Source organism: Xiphophorus couchianus, chromosome 7 (assembly GCF_001444195.1).
Source record: "Xiphophorus couchianus chromosome 7, X_couchianus-1.0, whole genome shotgun sequence".
Taxonomy (NCBI): domain Eukaryota; kingdom Metazoa; phylum Chordata; class Actinopteri; order Cyprinodontiformes; family Poeciliidae; genus Xiphophorus; species Xiphophorus couchianus.
In genome coordinates this window covers 4,470,070-4,483,098 of record NC_040234.1, presented here as the reverse complement: position 1 = coordinate 4,483,098, position 13,029 = coordinate 4,470,070, and the positions used below count along the sequence as shown (strand labels likewise).

The 13,029-nt window shown below is 40.8% G+C and overlaps 2 protein-coding genes across 2 annotated transcripts; both read left to right on the top strand.

Moving 5' to 3' along the window:
• Positions 1-5,694: 5,694 nt before the first annotated feature.
• LOC114148691 (trace amine-associated receptor 13c-like) lies at positions 5,695-6,784 on the top strand. The gene is made up of 2 exons (XM_028024130.1): positions 5,695-5,867; positions 5,971-6,784. The coding sequence occupies exons 1-2, from the start codon at positions 5,695-5,697 to the stop codon at positions 6,782-6,784; spliced, it is 987 nt and encodes a 328-aa protein (XP_027879931.1).
• Positions 6,785-8,881: 2,097 nt separating this feature from the next.
• LOC114148742 (trace amine-associated receptor 13c-like) lies at positions 8,882-10,006 on the top strand. Its single transcript, XM_028024198.1, has 2 exons — positions 8,882-9,054; positions 9,193-10,006. The coding sequence occupies exons 1-2, from the start codon at positions 8,882-8,884 to the stop codon at positions 10,004-10,006; spliced, it is 987 nt and encodes a 328-aa protein (XP_027879999.1).
• The last annotated feature ends 3,023 nt before the right edge of the window (positions 10,007-13,029 follow it).

The window sequence follows — 13,029 nt, the reverse complement described above, 5'->3', positions numbered from 1 at the left end:
TTAAGGAGACAAAGGTGGATCCCTTTAAGAGCATCACAATTGCTTCTGCATGCATGCAGGTTTTTGTGACCAATTTTCTTACTGAAAGAACATTGGCCATCCCATCCGCTGTAGATTACAGGTCTGGGTCCAAAACTTTCTCTAATGCTTCCATTCAGTGGCTAGAGTGGAAGATGGACAGTGAGAACATACAGATTGAACACGCGTTGAACTCGGGCGAACGCAAAATCGGACCCTATTTTGTCGATGGATTTGCAGTAATTTCAGGTTTAGCCACTGCGTTCTCCTTTGAAGGATGTTTATACCACAGGTGTTCTCCATGGGTGAAAAATAATTGACTCTTTCAATCTTTAAGATGACACAAAATTAAAAATAGTTTTAAATCACTGATATAAGGATGAAAAAATACATCTGATGTTGTGATGTTCTTGCTTCATCTTGCTCCTGCAGATGGCTGTGTCCAAAAATATTTCCTAAAGGCTAATAAATTGTTGGAGCAGATGTCTGGTTCCCTCCTTGGTCATATGGGCCCAACAGTTTTGCAGGTCTCATTCTGTCCTGATAACTAGTCACAGCCTTGCTCTCAGTAAAGGTCGAAAATGCAATTTCACGATTGCCTTTCCGTAGGTAAAATTTATCGGAATGTTCTGGTCTGATTTCAGTTCTATTTGAATTGATTCGATATGTTTCCGCGCCACAGGAAGATAGTCGGGCGGATTAAGAATTTGAGTGATTATATCACCAAATTTCCCCTCCACTTTAACTGTACGCAGCAAAGGAGCATAACTGTCCCCCAATATTTGCTGTTCGACCACGTCCTGTAACAATAAATCATGTAAAATCTTGCCTGCATGTCCATTCTGTGAGAAGCGCTTTTATCGAAAGTTAGCCATTTTCCAGGTTGCATTCCGAGCATGTAAGCAATCGGAGCATGAAAACGTAATTGATATTGTCCTCCTGCTTTAGAGAATAATTTATTTACAAACGTGTAAATTGGTTCAAAGTAAACATTGGATTTTATTTCTCTAAGGATAGGCTCAATTTCTCCAACCAGGTGTGTTGTGTTTTTGTAGTATCCGGGCGTAATATTTTGCCGAAACACCTTTTTCACTTTTCTATACCTCCATTCAAAGTAAGCTGATTCTTCCGGGACATTATACCAGGTGTGAGGATAAGAAATCTCTGTCAAGGCAACTTGCCAGGAACCTTCTAAATTAATATGATGTGCTAAACTCACACGAAAACTTGAAATGGTATTATCCTTAAAAACATTTAAACCCGCGTTCGAGGGTAAAGTAACGTAGAACCCTTCATCCTCTACCGAGCGCTCCATGGTGTTGTGTCAGGTGTAAGTTTAACTGCAGGTGTCTTTTATACATCTTGAAGGTCAGCCAGTCTGATCCAACTGTTAAATTTCTGAGGCCAATTTTTCCACTGCACAAAAACCTGTTTAACCCCCCTTACGGTGCGTCGGTTTAATATCTTTTCCACTTGGTACATTTTATCTTTACACAGTTTCACTTTCTGAAGCTCCTCCTCATAAAAAGAACCTTGAATAGGTTCGTTATCGAGATCTTTGAGTTTGTACACAGGAGGAGATCGAATTATGGTATCAGTCATTGTAAACACTTCATTCGTAAAACTCTGTTCATATTTTTTATCAAAAACGTCAAGTAGTTTTGATAATCGGACCAGATCCCCGGGTTTAAGCTTAGATTTGGAATTCTTGCGGCGTGTACTTGAGGATGTAAAATACAGGTTCTGAAATATTCGAAAGGCATTTTTTGAATTCACTTCCATAGGGGTTGTTTTAATACTTGTATGGTAGCTGTGGTTGTAGCTTTTCACCAAGTCTTGCACAATGTTGATGTAACGACGGGTATTATTAGTGGTGAAATATCTCCACATTCTTGTTTTTAACGTGCGGTTAAACCTCTCAATCACAGAGGCTTTTGTTTCGCTCGCTGTGGCAAAATGCTCAATACCGTGCTTCTTCATTAAAGCTTTAAATTTTTTGTTAAAAAATTCTTTACCCGCATCTGTTTGCAATTTTTTAGGAGTCTGACTGTCTTTGAAAATGGATTCAAAGGCTTTTACCACCTCGTCAGCAGTCTTCCTCTTTAAAACTAGTACGTATGCTCTTTTAAAAATATGTCGATTACTGTTAACAAGTAATTGTAACCATCATTTTCCTTAGCCAAAGCTTGCATGTCACAAAGGTCTGCTTGAAACTGTTTTAAAGGCCTCGTGACAAAAACTCTGTTTCTTGGGAAATTTATGCGTGCAGGTTTATGTAAAGTATAAGTGTCTTGTTCTGACAAAAATTTTTGTAGTTTTTCCAGCTTAGCCTTCTTTCCCCTTTCATCCTGCAGACCTCTTTTCAGTCGATCTATTCCTCCTAAACTACCGGGATGTGATGGAGTGTAATATACCGTCTTCATTAACCTTTTCTCAGCCATCCTTCTGTCACCTGCTTTGGTGAGTGGTTGTTAAATAATGAGAAAACAAGATCATGGTACAAAGGATTTATTTACTCTTCCTTTAATAGTAAGAAATCACAAACAATACATTTATTTACTTGAAATTACAATTAAATGTTTACCGATAATATGTGTATAAAGATATATTTAATGCTAGTCAATCAGTCATAAAACACAAGTGAAGGATAATGAATAAAATACTTAAACATGCTAAATAAGATGAAAAAAAGGATAATACAAGTACAAATAAAATACTTAAACTAAATCTATAGAACTAGAAAAATACAGGTCAGCACAGAAGAGAGATTACTTTTCATTCTGAGCGTAACACTCATAAACAGAACAAAGCTGGTCGAGGTTTTCGTCACTGGTCATGTTCTGGTACATGTCGTTAATTGCAGTCTGGATTCCGTATGCCGATTTCAGTTCGTGTAAAACTGTCTCTGCAATCATCTTCACTTTTGCATCCTCAACCTGTATGTGGCGCTGCTTCAGCAGTTTCTGGACAGCCGGTATGAATTGTGGAGTCAGGAGTCGCCGTGTGATGCGATGAAAGTTGAGTTGGTAATAATCTTCCTCTGGTATTTCCAGGCACTGATGCTGTCGCTGGCTTGGGTGATCTGTTTTGCAGCTGTAGCAGGTTTCCTTGACATACTTGACACAAATTAAACTGAACAGATGCAGTAAGGCTGTTTTTACAGTAGCAATCAGCGGTATCCACCCATCAATTTCATCCTCTTGATGTATTGGAGAACGTGGAGGCTCGGAGTAGCCGGTTGCAGGATCTCCAGAGTCCTCTGCTGTTGTTGCTGGAGGCTTGGAGTACCCGGTAACAGGATCTCCAGAGTCCTCTGCTGCTGCTGCTGGAGGGATACCCTCATCAGCTAGGGTACTCGGTATCAGAAAATTTGTAGGAGAGAGTGCAGGAGATGATGCTAATGAGGATGAGTACAAAAGAGGAGAAGGCGGATAATATGGACCCATGTTGTAGCTTCCAGGAGATGGAGGACTGAAGAGGGTCTCTGTCGAATAACTGGGCTCGCCCCAGTTTGGTCCCTATAGTCCATAGCTCCTTACTTGTTCGATTCTAAAGGTTTGGTGTCAGAAGTCCCTGCAACCCTCTCAATATATAGGGTAGAGGGGCGGGTCCTCAGAAGAGGACCCTCCTTATAGGCTGGACAGGAAATGTCAGAGTTTTCTTCACTGACAAAATATCAAGCCAGCAGCGAGATTTTCGGAACAGTTCAGAAACCCGATCCCCAACTTCCGTCATTTTCTCAGACCAGGCGTCAAATGGGAGAGCCAGCATGGTTCTGAATATACCACACTCCACATTGAAAGCCTCCAACACAAACAGGTCTGGGGAATTCAGGCTCTCGCCCCTCCGTCTGCTTGCCCGTAAAGACCAGCGGCCTGATTCAGTAGTTTTTGATTCCCACACTGCACTGAAGAGAATTTCTCCCTTTCCAATTTTAGTATCGGTCGGGAAACACCGTCTTCTGGTTTTCTTTGCAGATCGAGGGACAGACTCATCTTCTCTTGTATTTTGCTCTAAGGCCAATTCCATATCTTCATTGGCGCGAGGAATTGCAAGCCTTAGCACTGCCCAGTCATTATAGGTGAGGCTGCATGTATTCGATATTGGTGCAAGCTCCTTATCCTTGTCCAGCTGGTACGGGTAAAGCTCTCCGGTCTCATAACGGAAAACATAACCTCATGACCCCCATAGACCATGAGGTTTTAAAGACCAGTCTGCCTTGAGGGATTCAAGTACCGGGCTCTGCACGCGACACAAATAAAATTTTGATTTCTTTGGGGCATCCGCTCCAAGCCTGGAGTTGTCATAGATGGATATCGGGGTCTCACATAGAAGAGATGTTCCGCCTGTCAATATTTCTCTTTTATCCACAGTTTTTGAGGCAAATGCATCAGGCAATGAAGGTGAGCTTGCAGGTTTATCCAACACTGGGCCCAAATCCGGTTTCACTGCTATTGCGAAGAACAAGAAGGTTCTTCTTCTTGTTCAGCAAGCAAGTATTTGTTCGTTAACGGAGTTGACTTCATCATCTTAGCGAATGTCTTTGGGGTAGGTAACTTTGAATCCGTATCAGATGATGCAGAGGAGGTAGGTCCATTTTTCTCAACAGCAGGATGAACTCGCTTAGTTCCATTCATTTTAAAGTTCTTGAACTGTTACAAATAGAATGCTTGATTTTTCCGACATTACTTATAGCAGAAACACTAAAGGCTGAACCCCTTTGTCTCTGATTCTATTGGATAATTCAAATTCATAGAGGTCAGAAGGAGTTCACCTTAAACAATGTATCACTTTGATGACATATTTAATGGATGGGGGGGAGGGGATCATGTGGCCGGAAATTAAAATCAATAAGTCACGGGTCATTAATCACTCATCAATCAAACTCCGATTAAATTTTGACAGAAGGGTGCTTATTAGGTCTCTCATGTTTCTCAGAGTTGTGGTTTATCGCTGGCAGGTGAAACATTTCTACAGTGTTTTGAAACCTCAAGTCTTTTCCCACTGTTTAAGATGATTTTCTCATGCAATGATAGCAGAAGACCAGTACTCTGCTGCCCCAATGACACAGTGTCTGATGGAAAAGAGAAAATATTCTCTAACTACTGATCAGCCTAATGTTGAAACTCTAATTGAAAACGTTGGAGCTAATTGATCTGGCCAAGCAAAAATCAGACATTCAGAAAAATGACTTTACTCGTCTTTTGAGCACAAATGGGAAACTAAAAATTAAGAAGTTTCTCGCTGGACCAATACTGACAACCAGATGTGGAAATGAAAGATACAGCAGACTGCTCATGGTAAACAAAGGGCCTATTAAAACATGCCCTGCCAACTCACTGACCTTCACTGACAACCACAGGACCTCCTGAGAGCTTTATTTAGGAGGAGAAAAGCAACACAATGGTTAAAATATTTAATTTCTTTCGATATTCAATTATGTTTCACAGGATTATTTTATATAAACTAGGTAGTTTTTCTTAGCGCTTTGCCATTTTGTCAACTTGTGCGCACAAGAAAAAAAAAACATGGCTTCAATGAGACTTAAAATTAAAGCATTAGAGAGAAGGCAGAAGAAGCAAAAATTCCCCAGAGAGATAAAGCAACAGAGGAGTTAAGGTAGGAAAACATTTGCTACAGGACAGGATCAGATCAGAGAGCTGCAGCCGTCTGAGGATGGAGATCCAAGACAGAACTGATCTCTGTTTCCCACATCTCCTCAACAGCTCCTGCAGGAAGCCCACACTTCACTGGTCTGAAGCCGTTCTCCTGAACTCTGTGCTGCTCTTCATCTCACTGATCACTGTAGTGCTCAACCTCCTCATCATCATCTCAGTCTCACACTTCAGGCAAACAGCAGCTTCTCAGTTCAACCTACAGATTAAGTTTTAAGAATGCTGGGCCATATTTATATGATAATTGATGTTCAATTGTGATTTTGTCTCCTTCCAGGCAGCTCCACACTCCTACAAACATCCTCCTCGTCTCTCTGGGTGTTTCAGACTTTTTTGTTGGTCTCCTGCTGATGCCTTTTGAAATCTACAAATTTACATTCTGCTGGATTCTTGGAGACGCCATGTGTGTTTTTTTGTTTTTATTGATTGGTACCATCATCTGTGCTTCAATCTGGAACATTGTCCTGATATCAGTCGACCGCTACGTAGCCATTTGTTACCCTCTGCATTACCCCACCAGAATCTCGTTGACCAGAGTCAAATATTGTGTTTGTCTGTGTTGGTTCTGTGCTTCTTCCTGCAGCTTTTTCTATGCAAAGGATGAGCTGATTCAGCCTGGCAGGAGTAAATCCTGCATTGGAGAATGTATACATTATATTAGCTATGCTGCAGGAATAAACGATCTAACTTTTAATTTCATATTTCCAGTGACGACCATCATAGTTCTGTATTTGAGAGTATTTGTGGTGGCTGTGTCTCAGGCTCGTGCCATGCGCTCTCACATTACAGTCGCCTCGTTTCATTCAGCGACATCAGGAACAAAGAGATCAGAGTTAAAAGCAGCCAGGACTCTGGGGGTTCTAGTTGTTGTATATCTAATGTGTTACTGTCCATATTACTGTTACTCTATAGTTGATGTTAATCTAACCAGTACCTCATATGTATCGATTTTGTGCTTTGTCTTTTATTCCAACTCCTGTTTAAACCCTGTGATCTACGCCCTGTTCTACCCCTGGTTCAGAAAAGCTGTTAAAATCATTGTTACTCTACAGATACTGCAGCCTGGCTCACATGAGGCCAAGCTGCTGTAGATGATCTGCAAACATAATGAGACGACTGCTGACTTTCACACCTGAATGTCTGCTAGTCTTGGTTCTATTGGGGGAACAAAATTGCAACATTTTTGTCATTTTCAGCTACTGTGTCAAACAATAGAAAAACCTTTTCCTCCCCTCTTGCCTGTGGGTGTTTCTGCTCCAATAACTATTGAAGGAAACAAGGTGAAAACCTCAGAAGACGCCAAGCGTAACTTCCTTCTTCACAAAATGTAGACAAAAATGAAGTGGTGTCAGATTTTTGTGGTTGTAGGATTTCTCTTCTGTCTTTGGTAAAAGACCATGAGCCATTTCTCCTGCTAGCATTAGACTCTCATGCTTGTTTTGGTTGTATGTACCCAGAATGCCCTGCACTACAGTCAGCTTCCTGCCTTTGGAGCGGTTTCTGGTCCGTTTGACGTTCACATACACCAGAGTTCCTTCTATTCAAACTGGGTTCTAGGCGGACCGGAGTTTGCTGTTTTGGTCCTCAGGGCTCACTGTCCTTCCAGTTTTAAAACAGCTGTATTTTCCGCACTAAAATGTGCACCTCAAAACCTTCAATTTTCTCAAAAGCCGAAAGTGCTCCTTAAAATCCGGTGCCCCTTATATATGGACCAATATTGAGCCACAACAGGTCTCGCAACTACGGTAAGTAGCCGCCAACTTCATTTTCCCCCATAGAAGAAGAAGCGCGCGGTGCATGCTGGGTTTTGTGTAAAGACCCCAAATGGCTCCTATTAAGAGCAGAGTTTAAGCTCAAGGCGATCAGTCACGCAGTAGAACACGGGAATAGAGCAGCAGCCAGAGAATTTAACATGAACGAAGTGGAGGAAGCAACAGCTGTTTATTCATTTTGGGAATGAAAGGAGTTTTCAGAACGCTGGTTTGTAATCTATTAATAAAGTTTGACTGACCTTTCTGACTGTTTTGTTGACGTTCCTTTAGCGCAGTTCCATCTAATGGAGGCATAACGTAACCCCAGCCTCTACTGGAGCGTCTATTCTATGCGCCTTACATATGAAAAAAGTTTTAAAATAGGCCATTCATCGAAGGAGCTCCTTATAATGTGGTGCGCCTTATAGTGTGGAATATACGGTACATTAAACTATTAATGTGGATAAACTGTTTGAGTTTAACATGTCTCATGCAAAACTGTGTGAAATATTTATGGCTGCAGTCTCTATTCACTGTGTTAATTTGTTGAACTAATTGTATTGTAAAAATAAAGTGATATTAAATGTGGAATCTGTGTGAACATTTGAAGTCGCTCTGCTCTTCACCTGCAACAAAGACACAGTCCAAATATTTAAATAATGAAAGTTAAATCTGAAACAATTTTCTTTCGAATATTCAAATTTAAAAATAATATTTACTATATCATTGCTGCTGCTCCCTGAGTAACTGTCTTTTCCAGCTCCTCCCTATTATGATAAATAAATAATTCTTTAAATCTCTGGGTTCATTAATTCTTTCTTCTATTCTCTAAAGTTAACCTGCCGTGTGTTTACACAAATGTGGACCCAACGTGGGTCAGGTGTGAGAGAGCACCTGCTGCCTTCATCCACATGTTTTGGTCTTTCCGTTCTCTGACTAATTCCTGGAAATCAATCTTCCGTACTACAGCTGTAGTTTTGAACTGTGAGAGCCGAACCCCTCCTCCGTCATCTTGGAGTCACCCCAGAACTGGACTTATAATTATTATATTATAAAGCTAATTGTTAGCTTTAGCAACGGGCTCAGCTAGCTGCAGGGAGCAAGAAGGGAGTGTGAGCATTAATAAAAATAAATTTGAAGCCTTGAAATTTCCCTCCATCTGGTTAAGAAGCTCCTGCTGTGTTTGACTTCAGATTGCAGATTCGGGAAACGGCTACAGGACAATTCCACCTAATCTTTCAGAACCCTTAGGACGTTTTTAGCTTATAGCATGAACAAAAGATGTAAATTATGACCTAATAAAGAAGAGAAATGCATGTAATTATGTGGGGAGGAGGAAGCAGAAACTCCCCAGAGAGATAAAGCAACAGAGGAGTTAAGGCAGGAAAACATTTGCTACAGGACAGGATCAGATCAGAGAGCTGCAGCCGTCTGAGGATGGAGATCCAAGACAGAACTGATCTCTGTTTCCCACATCTCCTCAACAGCTCCTGCAGGAAGCCCACACTTCACTGGTCTGAAGCCGTTCTCCTGAACTCTGTGCTGCTCTTCATCTCACTGATCACTGTAGTGCTCAACCTCCTCATCATCATCTCAGTCTCACACTTCAGGCAAACAGCAGCTTCTCAGTTCAACCTACATTAAACTTCCACCTTAGCATTTGGAAATGTATAGCTAAAAGGAAAAGAAATTAAATTTAGATATTTTTTCTATATTTGATGCATAATTGTGATTTTGTCTCCTTCCAGGCAGCTCCACACTCCTACAAACATCCTCCTCGTCTCTCTGGGTGTTTCAGACTTTTTTGTTGGTCTCCTGCTGATGCCTTTTGAAATCTACAGATTTACATTCTGCTGGTTTCTTGGAGACGCCATGTGTGCTTTGTTTTGGTTTTTGATGTGTAACCTCATCAGTGCTTCAATTTGGAACATTGTTTTGGTATCAGTTGACCGCTATATTGCTATATGCTACCCTCTGGATTACTCCAGGAAAATGTCGTTGACGAGAGTCAAATATTGTGTTTGTCTGTGTTGGTTCTGTGCTTCTTCCTGCAGCCTTTTCTATTCAAATGATGTGATGGTTCAGCCTGGCAGGAGTAAATCCTGCATTGGAGAATGTAAATTTATCATAAGCTACATTCTAGGAACATTTGACCTCATTTTTAATTTCATACTTCCAGTAACAACCATCATAGTTCTGTATTTGAGAGTATTTGTGGTGGCTGTGTCTCAGGCTCGTGCCATGCGCTCTCACATTACAGTCGCCTCGTTTCATTCAGCGACATCAGGAACAAAGAGATCAGAGTTAAAAGCAGCCAGGACTCTGGGGGTTCTAGTTGTTGTATATCTAATGTGTTACTGTCCATATTACTGCTACTCTTTACTTGATGTTAATCTAACCAGTACCTCATATTCATCGGTTTTGTTTTTCCTCTTTTATTCCAACTCTTGTCTGAACCCTGTGATCTACGCCCTGTTCTACCCCTGGTTCAGAAAAGCTGTTAAAGTCATTGTTACTCTACAGATACTGCAGCCTGGCTCACATGAGGCCAACATACTGTGAATACATTGCTGACTGACTGAAATCCCAGCTGCTCTAATTGATGTTTCTCATTACCAGCCTGGAAATAATGAATAAACTGTCTTTTGTATGTGTCTTAGTTAAGGCAACTGTTACATTTCCCTTTTTTTTTTCACTTTTCTATTTTTGGCATTTAAGGCATACAACATAGAGAATCTGGTTGACTTTATGTGTCAAAGCAGTTCTGCTCTACAGAATCAACATCTCAAAATGGAGTCCTACTTGCACAATCGACTTCTTTAAGTCAAGACTGCATCCTGTATCAAAGTAGGCAGACATGGGGCATCATGCGGCGCAGTGGGTAGGGTGGTGCTCTTTGTTCAGTGGCTACAGACATTGTCACATCCGTCCCGACTTCGAGGAATGTCCTCGGTCTGTTTGTTTCATGTCTTTCCCCCTTTCTCTCTTCTTGTTAGCTTACTTTCAATTAAAAGCCAGTAGTGCAAAAATTCTATAAAAGAGAAAACTATAAGTTGACTAACCTGGTTGCAGAAATACTAAGCTGTGTTTGTATGACCCTTTGGAGTATTGGGGTGTGTGGGTGTGTGTTAACGAGCTTGCCATTGTTAGAGTGGTGAGAATGGTTCCTAGACTGCATCACTGAAGAATAACAAAAGACAGGAGGTCTGTGTGCAGCAGCACCTGGCAGACAGACAGACAGACAGACAGGTCATCAGCGGTTGGCAATAGAAGCAGCTGCAGCAAAGTACTGGAAACTTTAGCCACATAAACGCCGTTCACAATCATCCACATATTTATGTCAGAGTTGGCAGGCAGACCAGAACAAGACCAGTTCAACAGGCCAATACTTCTAATAGAAGTTGGTAGTTCTGGGTTTACAGTCGGGGGGGATCTAATTGAGATAAAGGAGAGAATATTCAAGTATTTCCTTATGTCTTGCCAAGCTAACAAAGTACTATAAACTACCATGTTTTCCTTCAATGAATCCAATTGATCTAAGTTATTGATAAATGGGAGAGAACTTAACCTTCTAGGACAGCATGAAAAAGATTCAAGGCCCCGCCATAAGCAGGTGTCTCTACTAGGAAACCAGTCAGACATCATTTTAAGCTGAGCAGACCAAGTAGTAGAGCTGCAAATTGGGTAAAGATAAACCTCCCAACTGCTTGGGTTTAGTAAGAGTGGAGAACCTAATTCGTTGATGCTTATTGTTCCAAATAAAACGAGAAATATGAGAATTAAGGGATTTAAATAATGTAAGGGACAAATAGCAAGGAAGGTTTTGAAACAGGTAGTTTAAGCGAGGGAGAGTATTCATTTTTATTGTATTAACCCTACCGAGAAGTGATATAGGTAACGTAGACCATTTCGACATATCATTCTTAATGTTCTGAACTAGGGGGGAGTAGTTTGATGAGAATAAGTCTTTCAGATCAGGGGTAATAAAGATGCCCAAGTACTTGAAACTATTTTTAGATGTATGAAAAATAGGTTGTAGCACCATATCTTGGGGGATATTGAAAGGAGAAGCGACAGACTTGCCTAAATTAATTTTATAACCCGAAAGAGCACCAAATTTATCAATGGAACTAAGTACAGCCGGGACCAGTTTATTTGGGTTTATCAGGTATAAAAGGACATCATCCGCAAAAACAGAGATCACATGGTGATCTTCACCTATCCTAATTCCAGATATGCCTGGGTTAGATCTAATAGCCACAGCTAAAGGTTCAATGAACAACGTAAACAACAAAGGAGACAAGGGGCACCCTTGTCTACAACCCCTCTGAACAGAAAAGCCCTCTGACAGCAAACCATTAGTATTTACCATGGCTACTGGACTGGAATAGAAGGCTTTAATCATGTTAATAAAATTAGGGCCCATGCCAAATTTCTGTAAAACTAGGAATAAAAAGGGCCATTCTACCTGATCAAAGGCTTTTTCTGCATCAAGGGAGATAAGCAAAGCAGGGTCTTTATGTTGATTAAGATAATGAATGATGTTCAGAGCACGACGCACATCGTCTGTTCCATATCTAGATTTCACAAAACCTGTCTGGTCGGGGTTTATTATCTTTGGAAGAATTTTTTCTAGTCTCCACGCCAACACCTTAGCAACAATTTTGTAATCAACATTAAGGAGACTAATAGGTCTATAGGATGAGCAATCTAGGGGATTTTTATCTTTCTTCAACAATAAGCTAATAGAAGCAAAACTCCAAGACAGAGGCACACCTCCTGCTAAGATATCGTTTATAGCAGGTAAAAAGATGGGATGGATGTCGGGCCAGAACTTCTTAAAAAATTCCCGTGGAAATCCATCAGGACCAGGACATTTTCCATTTGGCATCGATTGGATTGCCACCCAAACCTCCTCAGGTGTAAAAGCAGCATCAAGGGCAGAGTGAGCCTCTTCTGAAATTGAGGGTAAGAGAACACCATCTAAATAGGAACCAATATCTGATTCTATTTTACCAGCCATGTAAAGGGATTTATAAAAGTCTTTGAAAGTGTTATTAATAACAGACGGATCACAGGTAACATCCCCGTTGCAGGTTCTTATCATATTGATATAGCGATTGTTGATTTGGTTCTTTAATTGATAGGCAAGCAGACGGCTTGACTTGTTACCAAACTCATAATATTTCTGTTTAGTATAGAGTAACAGCTTCTGGGCATGGCGAGTATAGTCCATATTCAGCTTGGTCCTAGCAGCAACTAATGCCTTGAGATTCCCTGATGTAGGAAACTGTTTATGTATATGCTCCAACCTAGACACCTCATTCTCCAATTTTTTTCTGTTCTCCTCCAAAACCCTTTTCAGATAGAGCTATAGCAAATGAGCTGCCCTCTTAAGGTGGCCTTGGCCGCATCCCAAATCATGGCAGAAGAAACTGGAGAAGATTCATTATCAGACCAGTACTGTAAAAGATTATTCCTAACAAGGGTACAAAAAGAGCTGCTGTTCAAGAAGCTGTCCAAATGGGAGTCCTCCCGGTATTAAATGAAGATTCAATTTGTAAATAAATAGGGGCATGGTCTGA